This window comes from Festucalex cinctus, chromosome 9, assembly GCF_051991245.1.
Source record: "Festucalex cinctus isolate MCC-2025b chromosome 9, RoL_Fcin_1.0, whole genome shotgun sequence".
Classification (NCBI taxonomy): Eukaryota; Metazoa; Chordata; class Actinopteri; order Syngnathiformes; family Syngnathidae; genus Festucalex; species Festucalex cinctus.
Genome location: NC_135419.1, coordinates 27,557,734 through 27,581,504, shown reverse-complemented (window position 1 = coordinate 27,581,504; position 23,771 = coordinate 27,557,734). Strand labels below are relative to the sequence as shown.

The 23,771-nt window shown below is 42.2% G+C and overlaps 1 protein-coding gene across 1 annotated transcript in view; it reads right to left on the bottom strand.

Annotated features, from left to right (window-relative positions):
- Positions 1-18,226, bottom strand: part of LOC144025446 (uncharacterized) — a 306,753-nt gene extending 288,527 nt beyond the window's left edge. The window contains exons 1-2 of the mRNA XM_077531467.1: positions 17,653-18,226; positions 17,205-17,542 (exon numbers count right to left, since the gene is read on the bottom strand). Of these exons, the coding sequence (XP_077387593.1) occupies positions 17,205-17,542; positions 17,653-18,226 (912 nt within the window). The remainder of the gene's footprint in view (positions 1-17,204; positions 17,543-17,652) is intronic.
- Between the last annotated feature and the right edge of the window lie 5,545 nt (positions 18,227-23,771).

Genomic DNA, 23,771 nt, shown 5'->3' with positions numbered 1-23,771 from the left:
TGCCCCGAGAGCCTCCTTTAACCAACAGACCCAATATATGACACAGTTGGGATCAACTACAATAGTACCAAACCCAATAAATCAGCCACACGACATAGAGGGTGATGTGCAACAATTTAAGACCTTAAAGGAGTTGGTTCGCCAAAAAAGTAGGCTAGAAACAGCTAAAGAGTATTTAGTTGAGACATGGCCTATGATTAGGGACGCCCCAGGAGGAGATGGCGCGAAGAAGCTATGGCTTCAGTACATCATCGCTAGCCCCGTCGGACCAAACGAAACACCACAACAGGTCTACGAAAGGTGGGTGGATGGCGAAGATGAAGATGAAGATGCCCATATTAATAGGGCTATAGAGCAACTCAAAAGGGACGTTTCACTGCTAAACGTGTGGCACAAAATTAAAGAAGTTATATCGCCAAATAGGTATATCAAAGTGCTGCGGATGATTGTTAAGGACAAAGGGAACGAAGCTGTCTTTGTGAAAATGGCTCCGAATAGTACAACGTTGAAAATTGAAGCCTCCGTTAAGAAGTGGGATCGCTTGAACAAACATAATGCTGAGAAGAGGAAAACCGGACCAATCGCTAGTCGCACCCGAGGGAACGAACAGCAAGTCCAGCAGGGAACTCAGCGACCAGTTCAGACTGTCCCTTATGTGAGACCTCAGCAACAGAGAATGAGTGGAAATCAGAGACCGGCCACTCAGCCAGGACAGCAGACGAGGCCCCAACCAAGACAACAGCCAGCGGTGCGAAGACCAGGTCCGGCATACATGCCCAAAGAAGAATTCGACAAACTAAACCCAGAAGAAAGGAAGGCCTTCCTCGAGGCGCGCAAGGCTGCAGCCTCCGGGGGGCCTGGCAAATAATGGAGACAGAGGCACGGGTCACCCTAGAAGGAGTTTACAGAATAGGGGATAACCTTTATGCTAAGGTGGAGGGAGTACCCTATTTAGTAGACACAGGGGCTGAGGTGTCCATGACCCGTAGAGCCTTAAAACAAATCGGACACCTACAAGTAATGGTAGCTGATGGCTCGATTGCCAAAATGCCGGTAGGAATTTGGAAGGGAATTGTGTGGGTAGTAGGACCTCACAATTTGTTGACGTTAAAAGATGCAGAAGAAATGAAAAAGTCTAAAAATAAAAGGCAGGTTGCGGAAAAGAGATGGGAAAAACTAAAACCGAAATTAGTGAGAGTAGGCCCTACAAAAGTAATACTTGATCAAGAATGGTATAAGTCAGTAGATGTACCAGCCGTAAAAGCCCAACAAATCCAAGACAGTGTGTTAACACTGGAAGGGAAAAAGAAATTAGGTGAAATTTTAGACAAAGCCGCTGTCGCACATTTTAAAAATGATTGCGGTGATTTAGGAGCAAAATATATGCATACTATATGTGGGGGGGTACATCCGCCCGTAAGGCAATATCCCCTTAACCCCGGAGCAGTTGCCGAAATGGAGGTAATTGTAAAAGAATTATTAGCACTTGGCATTATTCGTGAAGAACTAAACCCGATTACCAATAGCCCAATTCAAGCTGTTAAGAAGCCTGAAGCGGTAGGAGGGGGTTGGAGGCCAGTCATTAACTTTAAGGCTTTGAACCGCCGTACGGTGGCCAACCGAGCGAGCCTCATAAACCCCCAGGCGTCATTAAAAACACTAAGAGTAAAAAAGTATAAATCATGTATTGACCTTGCAAATGGATTTTTTTCCCTGAGAATTGCCAAAGCATCACAAGGGAAAACAGCGTTTACGCATAAAGGAAAAGCATACGTTTGGCAGCGTTTGCCGCAGGGATATAAAAATTCCCCGAACGTATTTCAATCAGCTGTCTTGCATATTTTGGAAGGTCTCCCAGTCACAGTATACATTGATGATGTGTTCATTGCTAGTGACACGGAGGAGGAACATTTGGAAACTTTGCAGGCCGTAATCGAGCGAGTGACGGCGGCAGGATTGAAGCTAAATCTTAAAAAATGTCAGCTTGCCAGGTTTCAGGTGGATTACTTGGGATTCCAAGTGTCTGAAGACTTGGGGCTGTCGCAAGCGTATCGAGAGAAAATAGAACAAATTTTGCCGCCAACGTCCGAGAACGAACTGCAGAAAATATTAGGATTGTGTAATTATGTTCGAGATCATGTTCCGTTTTATCAGAAATTTGCGAGACCCCTTTATGCCCGATTGCGCAAAAATCCTAATGAAAAGAAAACAAAAGATTGGCCTTGGTCGGCTAAAGACCAAGAAAATTTAGAAGGGCTCAAAAACGCAGTAGAAAATGCTATACGCCTTGAGCCGAGAAGTTTGGAAGTTAGGTTAGTAGCCGAAATTCAATGTGATGAGGATAATGCAATGGTAAGCGTTAGTAATGAAGGTGCTGGCTTGGTGACACTGTGGACTTATACAATAAATAATGTTGAGAAAAAGTTTCCCCAAGAGGAGAGAGAATTAGCGGTTCTCGCTAAATATTGGGGAACATTAAAAGACTTAGCCCAGGGACAGGGCATAAAAGTTGTTACGCAGAGTCAAGTACATCGCTACCTGCGTAAAGACACATTAGAAAGTACTAAAGCGACTAATGTGAGATGGGGAAGGTGGGAAGATATCCTGCTAGACCCCGATTTAGAGATAGGACCAGCAAAATCCATATCTAAAAAACAGGCGAAAACTGTAAATAGTGAGGAGAAGCCATATGAATGGGTTTTATACACAGACGGTTCTAAAAAGGGTGAAGACCAGAATGCCCACTGGGGCTTCATCCTGAAACACAATGGTAAAGAGGTATGCCGCCGAAAAGGTCAGACTCCTGGTAGTGCCCAAGCAGGAGAGGCTACAGCGGTGTTAGAAGGATTGTTAGAGGCCATAAGATTACACGTGAGTCGAGTAAGACTTATAACCGATAGTCACTATTGTGCTCAGGCGCTCCAAGAGGACTTATCCATTTGGGAAGAAAATGGGTTTGAAGGAGCGAAGGGCAAAGAAATTGCTCATGCTGAGTTGTGGAAGAAAATAGCCGAGTTAAGGTTGAATATGACTATCGATGTTGTTCACCAGAGAGCCCACGTCAAGGAGGGGGCTCACTGGAGAGGTAATGATGAAATAGATAAATACGTCCAAGAGAGAAGAGTGGTAATTGTAGGAGCAGAAAAATGGGGCAATACTCCCAAAGGAGGAAAATTGGTCCCGAATGAGTTTGTGTGTGAGGTGACTAAGGCCGTACATGAAGCGCTAGGCCACGGAGGTGCCTTGCCCACAAAAAGAGAGTTGGAGAAACTGGAACTTTGGATCCCAGAAAAGAAAATTCGTTCAGTTATACGAAATTGCGAGTTGTGTAATAAGTATAATGCAGGACGCCGAGGACAGCGAGTGGACGGATTGACGATTAAAAGCACTGTTCCATGGGCATCAGTTTGCATGGACGTAGCAGGCCCCATGGGAGTAAGCGGCACTAAAGGTGAGAAATATCTTATTGTGCTTGTTGATTCGATGTCAGGACATTTTGGTTTAAAAGCTGTACGTAATGCGAATGCTAATAGCGTGCTAAAAACACTAGAAGAGGGTTGTATGTGGTTAGGCATACCGAGAGAATTAAGAACTGACAATGGAACTCATTTCAAAAACGCTACAATAGACAGGTGGTGTCAAAAGTGGGGAATAATAAGAACTTATTCGCCGCCTTACACCCCTCAAGCTAACGGCGTGGCTGAAAGGACCATTGGTCTAGTTAAAAGTTGGCTTGGGAAAAATGCTAATGGAAAAGAATGGAGTGAGAAATTGGTGGAGTTGGTCAAGGATTTGAATGGGAGGAGCAGAGCAGATAGACCTTCCCCTTCGCAGGAATTGAACCAGCGCCCCTTTGTCGCACTTGAGGTAGGACGGATGCAAGGCACACAACACCCTCAAAAGGGAAAGTGCCCATTTCAGGTAGGACAGAGAGTGTGGATAAAATCTCATAGTCCTTTTGATAGTCAGGCAGTGAAAGCGAAATATGACCAATTTGACATCGTTGAAGAAGTTTTAGACAGAAATACAGTGCGATTGAAGAAGAAGGGAGTCCAAGGGGTAGAGCAGCTAAAACCGATACCGGTTAATTCAGCCTGAAGTTAAGGAGTAAGACAAATAATTAAAAATGGAACCAGTCCCGCCGGACTTTGTCAGGCTCGTTATGATGAAGGGAGCTGTCATCGTGCGGAGGACGGAGAAGGTGATAATGGTCGGTAAGGCATTTAATCTTTGGACGAATGCAGTGAGAGGATATATTAGTAATAGAGTGGAAGATTTTAGTTGGCAACCGGCTGTCTCGACCTGTGTAATTTGCAGTGGAAACGAGGAGTCGAGGAGACAGTGGAATATAGCCAGTAAGTATTGGGTAGATGGCTTTAAGCCAGACCTGAGTAAAATAGGCCCGGCTAAAGTGCTTGAAATACAGGTGTGTGGATACTGTAGAGTAAAAAGCCTACCTAGGATAAAGGCGTATGCTCAGTGGGACTTAGCCCCGCAAGAGAATACCGAGGCACAGCATTGTGAATGTTTGTGGGACGGGGAGAGCATACTGTATTGCCTACATTGTAGGATGAGAATGGGAAAAGGTTCACTAGTGAGAGCAGGAGAGGCCGAGGGATGGCAGTTAACTGGAGCAGAAACTTCGATAAAGTCGCTAAGTTCCGATTTGCTGACCTATTGGCCGATGGAAGTGAACGAGAGGACTCGCGACCCGGGGTTCCAGGCACTGCTTTACAACAACTGGCCACCGCATGGAGGTAAGTATGGCTTGGCTCCATTAATTGTTGGCTCGGAAGCGGTGCCAACTTTAGTTCACGTTGAACCTGTGTTAAGTGGGGGGGAACCAAGATCCCCCTGGCCCACGCTAATCAATGTTGCTTTGGCTCGAGGGGACATTTCAATGGAGACATTGCCGGATGTCCCGCAGGAAAAAGCAGTGAATATTAGCGCTGTGGATGGTAGTCATGTAGTAAAGGAGACTACATTGAATAGAATGGAATATAAAGCTAAAACAGTAATAGTAAAAGTGAGTCCAGCGATGCCGCGACGATGGGTTTTGGGGGACCCGATATATTGGTTGAAAATAAAAGTAATGATGGCTATGAAACCCTACGAGGGAATATACTCGTTAGGGATGGCAGTGTCAATGAGTACGGAGGAGGAAGCCAAACGGTTACACCCCGACTGTACTTTTAATGGAGAATACTTTGGTACTAGGCCGACAAGAAGGCATAGTAGTGAGAGTGGAGATGAAGAAGTAAAGCCTAAGGGTAATGAGAAGTTGTTGGCATTGGCTCAGGTGGCCACAAGAGAGCTGGAATATTGTTATGTGAGTTCATTAGAAGAGGATGAACACAAGGCACCCAGGTCGAAGGGAGACTTTGACCTCAGGGGTCGCCCGAAGAAGTATAAGGGGAAAGGGTGTCCCTATCCGGGTTGTACCGGAGAAGGAAACGTGTTAGACGACCACAAAAAGCATTGGTCTTTGCGTGGATGCCCTAAATTTTGTGAGAAAAATCCATGGCGGTATAATAATGCGCCTAAATGGAAAAAATTGGCAGAAATGTGTATAAAAGCCCCCCAGTCCGTTTTTCCTCAACAGGAGCAACCGGAAAAGGGAGTTGTACCGGAAACTCCAGCCGCAGGGTCGGGAACGGAGTGGAGGGAAAAGCCAGAGGTAAGTGAGAGCCCCTCCTCTAACGAGGAGGAGCCAGAAGGTAAAGGGTACGAAGGCGAAGCGAGCGAAGATAGCGAGGTTGATGAGGTGAAGGAGCACAAGGTCCTTAAGGGGGTCCTGTCACGCTTTTGGAACAGGCACCAGGACCCACAGCCCTCTTCATCCGCTGAGAAGTAGCAACAAGAAGGAGATGGAAGGTGAGATTGCTGAGCTAAAGACTAGAGTGACCAGATTAGAGACACATAGACAATTATTAGAACATTTTTTAGGAGCATTTGTACCGGCTTTGAACAATTTTTTAGTAGATATTGGGCAATTTAGGCCACATTGGTTGTCTTTAATTGAGCGTTCTCAGGAAAGAATCGCTGAGCAAAATGAAATGAGGGAGATAATTAAGAAATTGGAAAAAAGAATCGAGGAAGCTGAGGCCAAAATACAGAGGTCCAACCAGACCCCCGCGAACCTTGAGCAGGAGGAGTCACCAGGACCCTCAACGGCCCTATTGTTTGATTACCAAGTATTTCGACAAAATCATATGCAGGAAAGAATGGCTGAATTGAGGGCCAAGTATGATGAAGATAAGTAGTTAGAAAAATTAAGAGGTGCGGGGTAAATTGGGCATAATATAGTGAATTTAGAAACCCCTTTTGTTTAAAATTAAAATGTATTTGGCTCAGTGGAATGTAGAAACAACTTAAAAAAAGAATAAGATAACTGTATAACAAAGGCCAACCCCCAAGGTAGAGGGGGAGGAGCTAATGTGGTTTTAGAGCTTAGTAGTCCATAAAAGATAGAACCGTCAGTAGAGAGTATGAAACGTAGCTACGAGGAAGCGATGGAGGAAGATCAAAGTTTTGGCGACAGCGGGGGTAAATTAGTGATACCTGGACGACTTTGTTCAGCCAGGAACAGGGTAAGGTTTGTGGACCTAGGACTGGGTCCTCCTAGTTATGATACCCCGTTGTATGAAATACCTAGACCTGCGACTTTAAACTTGCCTCACCCTTTGACTCTAGAGGTAAGAGGAGAGCCGCATGTTTACGCCAATATAGGAACAATTACACGCCAGCCAGAGCGTGGTGGCAACGGTAGGGACAGGGTTGAGAACCCCTATGAGATTCCTACATATGGGGGTAGCCCCACGGTGTTTGAAGACCCATTGGACACCGTTCATGAACAACCTGAAGATGACAGAGTTTACATGAACGTTCCTGTCATCCGTCGAAGACGACGCTGGGCGTACGGTAGGGTTTGGCTGGCCACCATACTTTGCTTGATAGTAATAACATTGATTTATTGTTTGTTGGGGCTGCGAGCGCAAAGAAGGCGAAGGTTCAGCTTCGACAGCATGGCTCCGATTAATCCCATCGACTTGGTCGACGTACGGTATGGCAGCACTAAAATAGCCAACCAAACGTGCTGGAAAGTGGAGGTAATGCATGTCAGTGAAGAATGGAAGAGAAGTAAAGGACCGCAGAGGGAAGCCTGCGGTGCCGGAGCGGATTCTCCTTGTGAGAGGCAATGGAGGGAGGAGAGAACCACCCTAGTGAATTCCTACCTTCGCAGCAAAACCAGTCAAACATATAATGAATCGGTGAAGATTTTGAAAAGGAGCACCACGTACCCTGTAAATTCAAAGAGTAAGTGTAAAGTTCGAGTAGTTTACCGGATTAATAGCACAGCGAACGACTCTATAGTCAATATTACTTTGTTATGCTTGAAGAAGCTAGAGCAAAGATTTGTTAGAAATAACTGGGTCCAGATTGGAGAAGGAGATCCTTCTTGGTACGTTAATGAATATTGTGCAAGGTTGCCAGATGCGACAGGAGGATACTGGTTAGAGACAGACCCTGACGACCCGGATTTCGGAATTCCAGCGGCCCCACGAAATGACACTTGTACCGAGCTTCGGCCGGAATGGGAACCATGTTGGAGCTGTTTAACTTTTAGATGCAGTGGACCAGAAACCAACGGGACCATTGAAGGACCAGGGGCCAACGGGACCGGTGATTACCTGCCAGGTACTCCGACTCCAGCATCGGGTAAGTACCCTTTAGTTTTTCATCAACGAAGGCTTAAAAAATTTAGAAAGCCGAGGGCGATTGAAGTTTTTGCCCCACGTTTTAAACGTATGATTTTCGCCTCACCGAAATTTCTTGGAATGCAGGGGTTCAAAAAGCCCCCACCGAGGAAAGTTAAAAAGAAACGGCCGAGGCACAGAGTTAGGTTAAATAAGACCCGGTCACGTAATAGATTACGTAGGATGGTATACGCCGCGACTATTTTTGGAAGAAATACGTCTAGGAGGACCCCACCAGTTACACCTCCAATAAAAGGAATAAATAAAATAAATAAAGTTAGTAAAGTAATAAAGAAACGGCCAGGATGCAGGGTTAGGTTAAGTAAAGCCCAGTTGTATTATAATGATAGCCATTGTGATTGGAATATGATGAGGTATTGTCCCGTGCCCTACCACATGTTTTGCTTTGCGGATAGCGGTAGTAGTCTTACCCTCCCCGGAGGAGGGTTAAGAGGTGACGCGAGTACCTTGCTTACTCACCTTTTTGCGATGAGTGTTAAAAACGCACTATGTGAAAAGAAGATAAAAGTGAAACACGAAGAGTGGTTGAATAACTCTTTTCCATGGATATGGAAAAGGGATACGTATGTGTTGGAATCAACCTTTAATAAGACTGTGAAAATAACTGTACTGAATATAAGGCGGGTACAAATGTGGGCTCAACGCATTCCTACGCCGGATGATTTACATAATGTTCCGAAGGGTGATTTTGATAAAATTGATCAATGTGTAGCACTAAGAATGTTTAACAGATTGGAAGGGAAGGAATGGATAAGTGGTATTTCGCCGCGATGCCCCTTGGTGGAAATGGGAACGCCACCTTTTACACATTGGATTTATAACTGTACAGGGTTAAAAATGAACTTAACGATTAAAGGGGTGCTGCAAGCTTGGAAAGAAATACATACGAGAGACGAGAGTAAGACGTGGTGGGGACTCAATAAAGATGAAATGGAAAAAGATGTATTACCTTGCTTAGGAGAGTCAGAAAATTATTGGGTTAAATATCAATATATGGCGACAGTATATTCTAAAGAGAATGACATTTGGCCTGACAGTGAAAGACCAGCCTTATACGCTAGTCCACGGCCGTGGGAGATGGTGTGTAAGGGTGGAGATTCCGGGAAGGATTTTAAAAATTGTACGATTGTGTTAGCACGTAAACCTTGTTATAAAGTTTCCCGGTTTAAGAATTTTTGTACCCCACGTTACCACGATGAAGATTATGCCAATATCGAGGGAACGGTATGGATTAAGGATAGTAGTAATAGATGGATTCGTAGCCAAGCGGTAGGAAAAGATTACTGCGCGCGATGGGACAATGATAAAGAATTGTCTAAAATGGTAGGACTTAAAATTATCCCCAAGCCTCCTGACTCCATTATGCAAATTTTAGAGGGACATGCATTTAGGAAAAGCCTTTGTTCAGGAGACATAGTTACAGGATTTGATTGGCTGGGATTCAATAAAATTTTTGGCCCAGGCACATGCCACGAACCTGCTGAAAAATGGCTGCATTGTGGACACAGTGACGAATACAATCATAAAGGGGAACATGTATGTACTTGGTATGAGAGAATTGGATTGGCAATAAAGGGTGTAGTTAAAACTGTGGCCACAACAGCCGTTGAAGTTGTGGAAGATGTGGCAGAGACGGCTTTTCAGGGTATAAAAACCGGGCTGTCAAATTTAGCACAAGATGTGGGACTTTGGTTCCTGCTAGGTTTAGGAATTGTTTTAGCGGCAGTGATAGCTTTTGTATTTGTTAAAAGAGGATCTTTGTCGCTATGTCCTCGTCGAGAACACAAAGAGAAAGCCTCACCTAATATGGTAAAAGCTCGGCTATTGGCCAATGAGCTACAGGAAAATTGGGGAGGGGCGTCGAAGAGGAGGTTATTGAGTATTGAGGAAGGGCTGCAAAAGAGGGCGGGATCGACCAGACTATAACTGCAACGCCCCAGCCCTGTCTTCCTCAATCCTCACTGACACTTTTTGGCGGAACAGTAAAACTACACATGACCATGGCATGCGGTGCGGTTAATGGTACTAAAGGGAGACCAGGCGCCCTTCAAAATGTAAGTAATGAAGCTGAATATTGGATGATTTTTGTAATGTGGCTTCTTTATTGCTGTACTGGACAATGGGACATTTGGCAGTTAACTCGACCCTTTATTTTGGTGATAGCTGTTACCAAGGTACTGGTGTTACGCTTTGTGTTTTGTACATACACACTGGGATTGGGATGCTTCATTGTGTACATGCATGGCCGAATGAGAATAAATTATAAAACTCCAAGAGGGGTAGCTGAAACTTTCCTCTTGGTGTGTTGGGTTTGTTTAGATGTAACCTCTATCATGATTTTTGAGGTTTTATATGGAGCAGTTATATTAGAAGGCATATTTGCCATGGCATTGGCATTGTATATTATGAATATGGTGATTCGCCTTCAACGAAATCCTGTGGCTACGGGCAGCAGGGTTTGGATGTGGCGAACAGCTAAACTAACTTTATGGGGTATAGTTTGGGGAATAATTTCAATTCTCCTTTGGCTGCGCCTGGTCGACCAATTGGTTTTAGTAGTTTGGTTCTTTACATATGCAGCTTTTTTTACTCTCCCGCCAAAAGGTTCCGCTACTCGGAGAGCGACCACACCCTCGCTCTCTCGGCGTAGTGGCATTCCGCATTCTCTCGACAGAGTGGGTGCGGATGATCATTTAGATCAGGATCGACCTGTACATATAGGGAGCCGCAATCTTGCCGGCTCGCCTCAGGTTTAAGAATTGTCGAATTGTATTTGTGTGTTTACCAGGATAACCAGGATGAGCCGCGGTGTGTCTTTTGTGGAAACGATCTCCTTCTCTTCTCAGCCTGGGTAGTTGGAGACGTGTTCTATGGGCACTGCTGCTGTCCTTTGTCCCCAGAGGGTGTGGGTGAGGAAATGTGGCTTATACCCGATGGGCTTTATATGACTTATTTATGTGATCTTTTCGATTCAGCCATGAGTAAAATTTGGAAATGGCCTGGCTTTGCTGACCTCGCGGGCTCATGTAAGTTGGAAGGTTTGGTTCAAAGTCCAATAAAAGATATACGTTACCATGTTAACAAGGAGAGTGTATTCATCGGGAGCACTGTCCCTTTGATGCGCATGGTATGGCGCCTGCCTGACGGTGCTCGACGCTTGACTTTCAATACCCCGTCTGGCTTTTGTGTAGCCGCCACTCCTAGGAAGACGGCCAGACCTGGTGAGAGTGCCAGGTATGGTGGTGTTCGAGTTGGAGAGGAGCGACCCTGCGCGCCTGAGACGGCCCCCTCGCCCCCCCTGGACCGGGTTGACGAGCCTGGGGAATCCAGTGCCGCCCGACAGGAGGCTCCAGTTGGTAAGATCATGCCACTGTTGAGACCAGTCTCCCCCGCGGTTTCGTCATTTGTTGATGACCCGGAGGTTGAGCATAGCGAGGATGAGGGCTCGTTGGCTGCGTTGTCGCCCTCCCTACTGATAAATGGCTTCAGCCTGTGGTCTCCACTCCCTGATCCTTCGCCCGTCTCCATGCCTTTTGACTCCCCGGCGTCTCCGTTGGGTGATGACGGTGGGGTGGATGAGGTGTGGATGATGGGGTTGGATGGTGAGTTGGATATGCGGCTGATTTGCTTGAGGGACACCTGTGATCTCTAGGAGGGGGTGTCGAATTGAGTGGAGTCGAGTGGGTCAGATGGAGCACCATATCATGTACTTTTAGATGACAAATTATGGACTGAACTCAATTCTAAAATTAGAGATCAAGTGGTGTCCATAAGATCAAGGAATTGGTGTCTATAGGGCAGATATGATCATGTTTTGGCCTCTGGGTGTAGTACCCCAAGGTAACCACCAGATGCCGCCAAACCTAAGCAACCGGAGCCGCCTGCTTAGCAAGTATAGGTCATCCCTAGCGAGGCCCAGGTTGGCCTTAAGCCCCACGTTAGCTTTAAGTAAGCCCCACGTTTTGATAAGATCCTCATCCTAGCCCCACATTTTGAACCTTATCAAGCCACAAGTTGAAGAGAGTAAGTGGCCCCACGTTGTAGTGATAAAGCCCCACGGTTAAATAAATAAACAAAGGTATCCTGAATTGAGTAATAGCACACACAATATACAATTTTTACTCGACAATTGTTAACCTGAAATATGGATCAATGCTTACAGCACATTGAAGCCACTGTGAAACTGTGCTGTCTTTTCTTTCCTTTTAATTACATGCGATACTGTTTATTATCGCTGATAAGATTGCTGTAACTGCATTGAGTGTCATGATTGCCTGTATGAAAAGATGTTTTCTCTCAGCATTGCCATACAAGAGGTGTAACAAATGAAAAAGAATCAACCTGTTGAGATTCCCTGAGAGGTTTGGGATTTAACATGCTATGTATTTACATATTATTCATGCTTGCATAGTTTGGTTAAGAATATTATCACATAGTGTCATTGATTTGATGATTGTAAATATTAAATAAGAGCCAGGACCGTTAGAATTGTAATAGGGACTTTTTTGGCTCCATATTGAATTGCAGCCGAGACTTTGGCAGCGTAAGATGGCATATGGCCACGCAAGATGGCGTCTTGCCCCACGTATAGCATGTTGCCCCCAGTAAGATGGCATATGGCAACGTAAGATGGCGTAGTGCCCCGCGTAGGATGAGTATATTGCCCCATGTGTAAATGAGTGCATATAGCCCCACGTAGGCTGAAATGTATTTTTGTTTAAACAGGAACTGACTAAGCTCTGTGGTGTGCGTAGCTTAGTAACCAGTTTCCTGTGTGCGCTTGTGTAAAGAATGAGCTCCAATGTTATGTGCTTGTCTCTCACTCAACTGTATGTGACTGTGGATATGCCCTAACACGTCCCAACATGCCCTAACTCGTCTCAGCGCATTGATATGCAAAGGGACTACAAGTGACTGGAACAACTGGCGGAAGACCACCGTTACCAAGGAGATGCTGTGACGCAACCAAGGTTATAAAAGATTGCCCCTGGCAACGATCGGGGCTCCGAGCTTTCAGCTCTTTGTCGTGAAGCGATCAACCCGTGAGGAGTGTGTTGTTAGAGAAAGCGTACAGCAGAGTGATAGGACTTAGGTTTTTTACGGAGGACCTTTGGCTGTTAGCTGCGAACGGGACTTTTCTCTCCAAATTGGGTAATGTACAATGCTTTATTGAATAAGATGTTTAAGAGGAAGTTATGAACGGTTAATCGCGTGTAGGGACGGAGCCATTTTAACACACTTCCATATCTTCAAATTATTTTTAGCCAAAAACGTCTTATTTTAAAATTAGGTCTTGAGCTCTTTGAAGAAGTGATCAATCTTAGAAGGCTTTATTTAAAGGTTTAAATAATTATGTTTGATTTCCCTTTTTCTATTTCATTTTATATTTTATTAATTTTAATTTTTATTGTATTCTTGATTTTTGAAATTTATAATTGCGCCTTGTGTTTGGCGAACGCGCATTAAAGAATTTAGAAATTGTTTTTATATTCCTGTTATTATTGTAATAAAATATTGAAAGACAATTTTTGCTTTAAGTATTTTATTTGTTTCTTTCGGTTTTGTTTTATTATTTTTGGGACTTTTTACTAAGTCCAGGTCATTTTATAAGACCTCGTTATTTTCCTTCGAGACGGACAACAGCAACGGACGTTTGGAAAAGAGGTAATTGTATTTTAATAACATTTGATGAATGTTTTCCATTTGTATTAATAGAGTCAAATACTCCTGCTTTATGTGAAACAAGTCCGTATGATCCTAACAAGGATTATTAAATGACTAGGTCAATAACAAATGCAAACAACTAAGAGAAGTGGAGCTGCCAAGTAAGTGAGGTGTTCAGTTTATTATTCCTGGGTTCGTGTGGTTGCTCATTCAGGAGTAGTAGGTGGATGAAAACGGATTGGCCTCATGATAAGAAGACAGTGAACAAACCTAGGTGAGTCCACCTCGATATATCGGCTTAACTAATTCTCGTCCCCTCACATTGACGCCTTAGAGCCGGTGAGGGAAAAGGGGAATTACTGACCCATTGATTGGAGAGTCGATCAGGACATATTTCCCGATTTAAGTCCTGCGGGTAAGCGGAAGTTGACACAGTCTATTCAGTTCTTTTGGCAAAATAATTCCCAAGTATTTCAGAGATTTTGTTTGCCATGCAAGAGGATAGTTATCCTTAATATTTGTGTGTGTGTGTGTGTGTGTGTGTGGGGGGGGGGGGGGGGGGTGTCATAATTATATGTAAGCAGTTGAGTTTTCTGCACATTAATTTTATATCCAGACAGTAAGCCAAATTGCTCAAATGATTGCATAATCTTGGGTAGTGATTGAGTTGGATATCCCAAATAAACCAAAATATCATCAGCATAACACGCCAATTTATGTTCTATCCCATTGATGACAATCCCTTGAATGTCTCTGTTCTGTCTAATGTGTTGGGCTAATGGCTCTAGGTAAAGTGCAAAAAGTAATGGTGACCATGCACACCCCTGCCTTGAGCCCCTCTCTAAAATAAAACTGTGAGAAAGATAACCATTGACTTTGACCCTCGCTATTGGGTTGGTATACAGCGCCTGTATAATTTTCATCGTATCATTATGAAAACCAAATTTATGAAGAACCTTGTAAAGAAAGCCCCAATTCACTGAATCAAATGCCTTTTCAGCATCCACACTAATTACCATTGCTTCAGTATTATTTTTTTGTATATAATCCACAACATGTAGCATCCTACGTATATTGTCCAGTGTTTGTCGACGATGTATAAAAACCTGTCTGGTCGTTATGTATTAGCATAGGTAGAAACTTCTCTAATCGTCTCGCCATTATTGAAGTAAATAATCTGTAATCAATATTAAGAACCGATATTGGTCTATATCAGGGGTGTCAAACTCATATTAGCTCAGGGGCCACATGGAGAAAAATATATTCGCAAGTGGGCCGGATCGGTAAAATTGTACATAATTTTTAAAACATTGCCGTCAATTACATGCAGAGTTTTGCTATTTGTGGGCCAGCCCTAAATTGTGGGGCGCATCTGTACAAATATTGTCCCAAATTTTTTTTGCATAAACCTGTATATTGTTCACTGATTGTGTGCCGGGTGCCGTTAATGAAGTTATAAGGACGTTAATCCTTATCTAATGTGTAGTTGAATGTGTGTCTTATTCAGCATGTTAGTGTTTGATTCATGTTTTTATTTTTTAAACAAACTAACTTTAAATTGTGCTTAAAATAACGACATTCAGAGCAATTCCATGTTTAAGTTGCATTGCTCAACTGAGACTTACTTGTGTAATTATGAATTTATAAGCTTTGATTGTGGCCGGCTGATTAATTGTGCCGACATTACTTATTTTTTTATTTATTTTTTAACTTTACAAAACCATCTCGCGGGCCGGATTAAACCCCATTGCGGGCCTGATCCGGCCCCCGGGCCTTATGTTTGACACCCCTGGTCTATATGATGCACATTCCCTCTTATCTCTTCCCTCTTTTGGTATAGCCGAGATTACTGCCTCTCTCCAACTAGGTGGTGTTTGTGCTTTTTTCAAAGTCCAGTTCATTGTACGAAGCAAAATAGGAGTTAGCACATCACTAAATTCTCTATACCAGTCTGCTCCGTAGCCATCCAAACCTGGGGACTTGCCCAATTTCAGTATATTGATTGCCATTTTCAGCTCGCCTTCTGTTATGTCATCCGTCATCACTTTGTTCTGTTCTTCAGTCAAGGTAGGCAACCTTAGAGAGTCCAGAAATGTATCAATTTGTATTTCACTACCACCTGGAACTCTAGCGTACAAAGTTTTGTAGAATGCTTCAAAGGCATCTTGTATTTCGCTCAATTTATATTTAATCTGTTTCTTCCTTGGGTCCCTTATTTGATGAATAGTATTTTCTGCTGTTTTTTTCCTTAACTTCCATGCTAATATTTTCATAGATTTAGACCCACCGTCGTAATATCGTTGTTTTAAGAACATCATTTTTTTCTGTATGTCCTGTGTAGCCAAATTGTCAAGTTCGTTTCTGATCACTTTAATTTCCTGTAGAACATTCTGTATAGGGTTTACCTTGTGTTGTGTTTCTAATTCCTTCAATTTATTTTGCAATTCTTGGAGTGTTTTATTCCTCTCTTTTTTTTTTTGTAAGAAGATATTGCTATGATTTCCCCCCTCAAAACAGCCTTCAAAGCATCCCACAAAATAGGGGGGTTAACCTCTCCATTATCATTAAGATCCATATAATGGTTTATTTCTTCCCTAATTTTCCTCTTAAATAAAGGATCATTAAGTAGACTAGCATTAAATTTCCATGAGTTGCTCTTGGGCTGAAGGTTCAAATCAACAGATAAATATACAGGTGCATGATCACTTAAGTCCATTGTACCAATATCACTCGTAATTATCTTGTCTTTGTCTTTTCCAAATGTGAGGAAGTAATCAATTCTCGTATATAAGCAATGAGGGGCGGAGAAATGCGTGTAGTCCCTCCTATTAGGAAAAAAACTCCCTCCAAATATCAATGAGACCCGCCTCCAGAAAAAGCTTATTCACCTTCTTGTACAATACCTTTGTGTCATAACTTTTACTGGAGGAGGAATCTAACCTTGGTTGTAAGTGTATATTCAGATCCCCCCCACAGATCAGCAGACCTTCCGTTTTCGTCACCATAATATTTGTAATTTTCAGAAAAAAATCAAAATTACTACCAGGTGGTGCATAGACATTTAGGAGAGTAATCGGACTGCCATTTATCATACCTCTTACCAACACAAATCTTCCTTCCTTATCTGCCATTTCGTATACTTTATCAAAGTTCAGCTTATTTGATATGAGGATTGCTACTCCTCTTCTGTGGCCTGATTTATAAGAGGAGAAAAACAGCTGATTAAATCCCATTCTTTTTAGCTTCAAATGTTCATCATCTTTTAAGTGGGTTTCCTGCAAATATACCACTTGGGCCTGTTCTCTTTTCATTTTAGTCAAAACTTTACTTCTTTTTACTGGGTTCAATAGCCCATTGACGTTGAATGAAACAAATTTCACTTCCCCACTGGTCATTTTTTGTGCATTAAAAGTATGACAATAAATTTGGCAATGAAAAATAATATTTCAACTCCCTGAACAAACCAGAACTGTATAACATGATTAAACACAAAAACAAAATATGGTGATCCCAAGGTAGGGGTCTTTAACAAATGACCCTGCACACAACTAGACTGAATTTCGAGCTGTGGGAGAAGGCACATCCTATCTACTAATTGAGGGCCTTCTCGGCAGCCTGTAGGAGAATTAGAGAAAAAAAAAATACGTATTGTAAGTCTCCCATAAATATATTCAGACTTATCGGGGGATAAAAGGACAGCTCAAGTCAGGCACAGTTTTTTTTTTTTTTTTTTTTTTTCTCCCCCCTACGTTCTCTGCTTACCGACATTTCCAACATGTTCGCCAATAATTGAGTCATAGTTCTTCCTGACGGCTCTGTGGTTGTCTCCTGAAGCCTTGCAATCTCTCCTTGATGCTCCGCTGTCGCTCTTCCACCGCTCCTCGTTGAGTCGCTCCTCTCGTAACTTCCCAGGCTGTACGGGACAGCAGCTCCGTCAAGCTCTCCTTTGGTTTGACCACGTTGACGGGCAGCCCTCTCTCCTTCATGTCCCTCGTCGCCTCCTCCGCAGACTGATACAGCCGGGTCCCATCCTCGTAGAATACACGCAGCCTCGCCGGGAACGGTGTCTGGAAGCGGATCTTCTTCTGCTTCAATACTCGCTTCGCGTCAATGTAATCCTTGCGCTTTTCCAGGAACGCCGATGGATAATCATGATCAAAATAGATTGGCCTTCCGTTCCAACACATCCTTCCCTTTCCCCAAGCTTTACGTATTACGTCCTCTTTGGTCTTGTACCGAAGGAATTTGATGACTATGGATCGTGGCTTGTCACCGGACGTATCCGAGGGTCGCGGAACCAGTGCGCGGTGCGCCCTTTCAATATCCAGCGATGTTGTTAGGGGGATCTCCAAAGTATCACGAAGTATTCTCTCCACAAAATCTGTCATTGACGACCCCTCGGCACCCTCGGGGACATTATAGATGCGGAGGTTTTCTCTTCTGGACCTCCCCTCTTGGTCGAGTAGCTTGTTCTCATGCTGGCTAATCACTTTTAGCAACTTGCCAAGCGTAGATTCCACCACCTGAACGCGATCGTCCATGACTTCAACGCAACTTTCCACTTCCGTAATTCTTTGGCTGACATTAGCCAGATCGCTTTTAATGTCATTTAATTGTTGTTTCACATCTTTACGAAAGTCGCGTATCTCGTCCAAGATTTTAGCGAGGCCCATGTCATCCGTCGCTCTAGTGCTAACATTAGCTTTAGCTTCCAGTGCCGGAGTGCATGCTTCGGTTTCAGGCTCTTCTGCAGTGCCTTTCTTGCTTGCTTCCTTTCTCCCCATACTCGCCCCACTTTCTTAAGTAAGTTTAATCGAGTTTCTTTCTTCCTTGACTGGTTATGGGGCGAAATCAGTTGTTTCTCAGGGGAGCTATCGCTCTAGGCAGCCATACTTGCCGATGACGTCACCGGAATCCTGAGGATGATTTTAAATGTGTTTTTTGTAGTAGATTTATTTTGATATAAATCGGAATAATGACGTTTGAAAGTATGTCACACCGAAGTGATGTCATCTAGTAGCAGCCAATAGAAAAGCACCTTCAGATGATGTTGCTCCCATGCTGTTTTTTTTTTTAAATATTGCGCACAAGTAATACACATTTCTTTTGAAAAAACTAATACTAATACGGAAACTAACAAACTAAAATAAAACTAAGCATTTTTTAAAGCACTAAACTAATAAACAAAATAACAGAACCACCCTCAAAACTAATAAAAACTAATTAAAATGAAAAATTCCAAAACTATAGTAACCCTACTGCCATATTACAAATAAATTGGTTTATATACTCTAGCATTTTTCTAAATATGTAAAAGCACAAATAAATTATTTGTACAATTTTTAGGACTCAACACAATTTCTCTTCATAACATTATGTGGCCCTTGTGTCCTTCTGATTTTCTGTATGTGGCCCTCAAATAAAAAAGTTTGGACACCCCTGGTTTAGAGTAATGGCAAAACATTGTCTTTTTAGAGTAAAATTTGCTCTACAAAATTTAATGTGCACTAAATGCGCTTGCCCTTACTGCTTCACTTTTGGAATTAAGTCACATGAAAGGCCTTTTTTTTGTCTGTTTGAGACGCTCTTTACAATATCTTCCAAAATGGAATATCTCTGACAGAATTCAAATGTGACTGTCTGGGTGCGTTGTGCGCCACACTCTGGTGAAGAGCCACATGCAGCTTCTGAGCCGTAAGCCGGTTACCCCTATAGTCCCTATTTGACTGACAAATAGAATGTTTAAGGTAATGCTTATTGTTGAAATATACCAGGACACATCAGCTTTATTCATTTTGTCATAAAGTGCAAAAAAAAAAAAAGAAGATGTGAAATTGAATACTAACTGAATGAAACAGTGTCTAATTTGCAACTGCAGTTTCTCTTTGTGTCACATCTTATGATTTCATACATCATTCTTATTTTTCTTCTGCTGGTAGAGCTGGTTGTGTTTTTCATTTTCAAGTTCCTTTCCAGTCCTCTGTCCCTTGTCTTTTCCCCGATTGACTATTATTTTCATCGTCTCTTTTTTTCCTACTCTGTTGTTGCTTTCGATTTTCATCCCACCCTCTTTCTTTCATTCTTTCCCCTCATCTCTCCATTTATCAGTATTTTAGCTTGAAACAGATAACATCATTGCTTTACTGCTGCACAAAGCTGACAGTCTGCCTGTCCTCGCCGTGGGCTTTAAACACACTAAATCAGTGCCTGAAAGAAATGGATATTTTGCCGCTGAGATAAGCCCATTTCCCAGCAAGCATTCATTGAAATGATATAATAACTGACATGGTTGGAAGGGTGGTGGTGGTAGAAGAAGTGTGTGAGGGAACAGTGATAAATTTGGATTTTGCAAGTTTCCTTTTGTAACGTGAAGATGCCTCTTTTTCTCTGAGAAGAAATGGTTGAGGGATCTAAACGTTGACACGAGAGGTGGTAAATTGAATGCCATGAGCCGTCTGAGCCTCTCTGTCTCTAAAAAGAAATCCAATTAAGGTGTATTGGAGGATTGTGAATGAGGCAGTGACTGGGCTCCCAGTGGCTGATAAGACTGGTGCTATAACTGAAGCCAGATCACTCGCTGCTAAACGTGTAATCCCCTCCAGCTGAACAATATGGGCGCAAGTCTGATTCAATGCAGCAGCAGCCAATTCCCCACATTAAATCAACACAGGGAGGCCAGAGTTGTTAACACACTGCCTAAGGCTTAAGTCACACTAAGAAATCAGAAAGCGTGGCTGCTGACAATGGTTACTATCTCCTTTCAACACACTGCGCACACACCCATACGCACGCACCCCCACACACGCACACACACTCTGTATAAAAGGTCCCTGGGGAGGTGATTTCTGTCCTTTCAATGTTAAGTACCAGTGCTCTCTAAGTAATTTCATGACTAATGCCACAGTTCAACACAGGAAGTATTCCTCTGTGTACATGTCGCTGTTTTTGCGTTTTTATTTATTTTTTGTTCTGTATGTGAATGTTTTGTGAAGGGGTGGTGGCATTATTCTTTAGATAACCAAAAAAAAGGTTAGCTTAGTAGTATGTTCCATCCATCCATTTTCTTTACCGCTTACTCCTCGCAAGGGTGCTGGAGCCTATCCCAGCTGGCTATGGGCGGTAGGCGGGGTACACCCTGAACTGGTTGCCAGGAAATCGCAGTGAACTAAATAGAAAAGTAATTTAAAACTAGAGCTGCGAGAAGCTATAAAGGGCCCTCGCAGCCGGGGCCACTTTGGGGTACTTGCACATGGGGTATTGGCACGTTGGGGTACCTTCACATTAGAGGCAGAATTTCTTTGAAAATGGCATAATAAACCTTTATTAAACCTTTTTTTTTTGCCAGGTGTAATGAAGGTGTAAAGCTCAATTGGTTTTGGTGAATGCTAAGATCTGCAAAAATCAGCGACCTTTTTTATTTTTGGGCAATGAGTTGCCCTGATTGGTATTTTTTGTAAAACTATATATACACATCATCATTCGTTGTACTCATTGCACAATATTGCTTTTATTATCCATGGAGGCTGTCAAAAATAAATAAAACAAAATAAAAAGTACATATGTTTGGATAGGTCCGATGCTAGTTAACAGTTTGAGTGGTGGAAAGTTAAAGAATATTCATAAATGACTTAGTTATCACACTTACAATGAGTTTAAAAATTTTGTACAAAATACCGTATGTGGGATATATATATATATATATATATATATATATATATATATATATATATATATATATATATATATATATATATATATATATATATATATATATATATATATTTTTTTTTATCTTGCCTCAAAGGCTAGTATTTCAAACAGAATGTTGTCATTGAGATACCTTCAGGCCCTGACTATAAATATACATGTCAAGTTTGGGATTTTTTTTAGGAGCATGTACCGGGGAGTTATTAACCATATCCTTTTTCATTCCAAAGGAAATATGAAACACAAAATTTGATGATCCGCACTCATCATAGATTATTTCGAAAAGACAAGATTTTTTTCCCTCTGTCGTTGGGTCAGGTCTTGACGTGGCCCGGGTCAGGTTTGAAGCAAATTAGATGAAACGTGTAGGAGAAGTGGGCAAAAGTATGCCCCCTGTAAATGTGCAAAAATTAACAAAAATGGGACATTAAAAATTCGGAGCTCACTTCCTGTTAATTTTAGCATATGGGTCCAAGAGACTTTTTTTTGAAATTTTGTCTTGGGCTCTCTCATACAGCAAAATATTTTCATCTTGCTTAAACGTACAACCGGGGCTGCTTCATTAAAAATTTCTAGGGGACGCTATTGAGTCATTTTTGGAAAAATAGCACAATCCACGATAAAATATTAGTCATTTTGCCAGGCCAGATGTGTGTGCCAATTTTGATGTTTCTGTGCCAGTTTAGGCCCTCAAAATTGGCGTTGTTTTCTTGGCGAACAACACTTAGCCACACCCACAGCGATTCGCGAAAACTCACAAACTTCGTATTGTGACATCACGAAGGCCGAAACCATCATGTGAGCAAATATGAGGTAGATCCAGTTAACGTGGTTGGAGAAAAACATTAAATAAAAATCGTAAGAAAAGAAAATGCCAGTAGGTGGCGCTATCAGTAAGATGAAATATAAGTTCGTAGTCTTTAGGGCTGGACTCTCATCAAATACGTGACATTTTGAGAAGATAGGATCATCAGGGTCAAGTTAAAGCAGCTATTGTCACGAAAAATCTTCCTCAGACTTTGCGGCACTGTAGAGGCCACGCCCTTTGGCCAAAAGTTACAATATTCGGTGTGGGGCATGATCAACATCTTAAGGCTTTTCTGACCAATTTTCAATTGGATCCCTTCAACGCGATTGGCACAGTAGCTAAAAATGTAAAGTATGGCATTCATTGTCACCACGAGATGGCACTATATGTATAACCCTGCCATTCTGCCGTTTTTTTTGTCCTTGTTCTTGCCCTGTTTCCCGTGCCTCAGAGTCCTGCCTTTGGTGTTTGTAATTAGTAAGTTTATTCCATTATTTGGTTTGTACTTTGTATCTTGTGTTGCACTTCGTTTGTTTTACATTTACATTAAAGTCAGTATTAAGAGCACCGCTGCCACGCCTCGTTTGCCTCCCTGCACTTCAATCCACCATCTCCCACACCACAACCTGACAGTAGAAGAAAAATCGTAAGAAAAAAAATTTCCAGTAGGTGGAGCTATCAGTAAGATGAAATATAAGTTCGTAGATGTCATAAGGGCTGGACTCTCATCAAATGTGTGAACTTTTGAGAAGATAAGATCATCTGGGTAAAGTTAAAGCAGCTTTTATTGTTGTGAAAAATTATCAGAATTTGCGGCACCATAGCGGCCATGCCCTTCATATATATACATATATATATATATATATGTATATATATATATATATATATATATATATATATATATATATATATATATATACATATATATATATGTATATATATATATGTATATATATATATATATATATATATATATATATATATATATATATATATATATATATATATAGTAACAACTATTGCCTATGGCCCAGTCTACCCTCTAATTTTTTTTTTTAAGTTTGCTTCTTCTAAAGCAAATTCTCTGCAGTTGCATAAATATTCCACTGCCCAGACAGGATCTAAGCTTGGTTAGCTCTGCAGGTGGTCGCCCAACCACCAAAAAAGCTCTTTTGAAGCCGCTGACCAGGTGACAAAGGAATTTATGCGTCTGCCGAAGGAGTGTATTCAAGCCCGTCTTCTCGGAGCCCGAACAAATGGCTCCAATGATTTGGAATACACAAACGACTGATCAAAGGAATGTTCATGACTTCTTATCAATCACAAAGGATATTCTGGCGTCTCGCCCTTCCAAACGGGCACTCCTGGAACGTCTAGACGGAGCAACAGCACCGTCAAGTGGTGAAACTTGGAACTATCCTTAGTGACAATTCATATAAGTAACCGCATTTCACACATTTATACCATGATAATTCTTGACAGACAACTGAACTACGAATGATTCATGTTATGTCTTTGTGTGTATGAACATCCTATTTCATTTGTACTCCATGAAGAATGAAAGATAATCAATATCTTTCAGTTCAGTCAGATTAGACAAGTAGAGGTTACCTCACAAGTTAGTTTATGATGCATTAATTACGATGTGTGTTAAACGGGTTGTGTGGGAAAACTGATTTGCCAGACTGACCAAATTTAATGCCAAATTATTAATCCCTTTAATAATTTTTTTTAAAGTCTGCGCGAGCGAACAGAAGGGTGTGACACCACCTACTGAAGCCCCGCCCATAGACTTTAAAAAGACGAGGGGACCC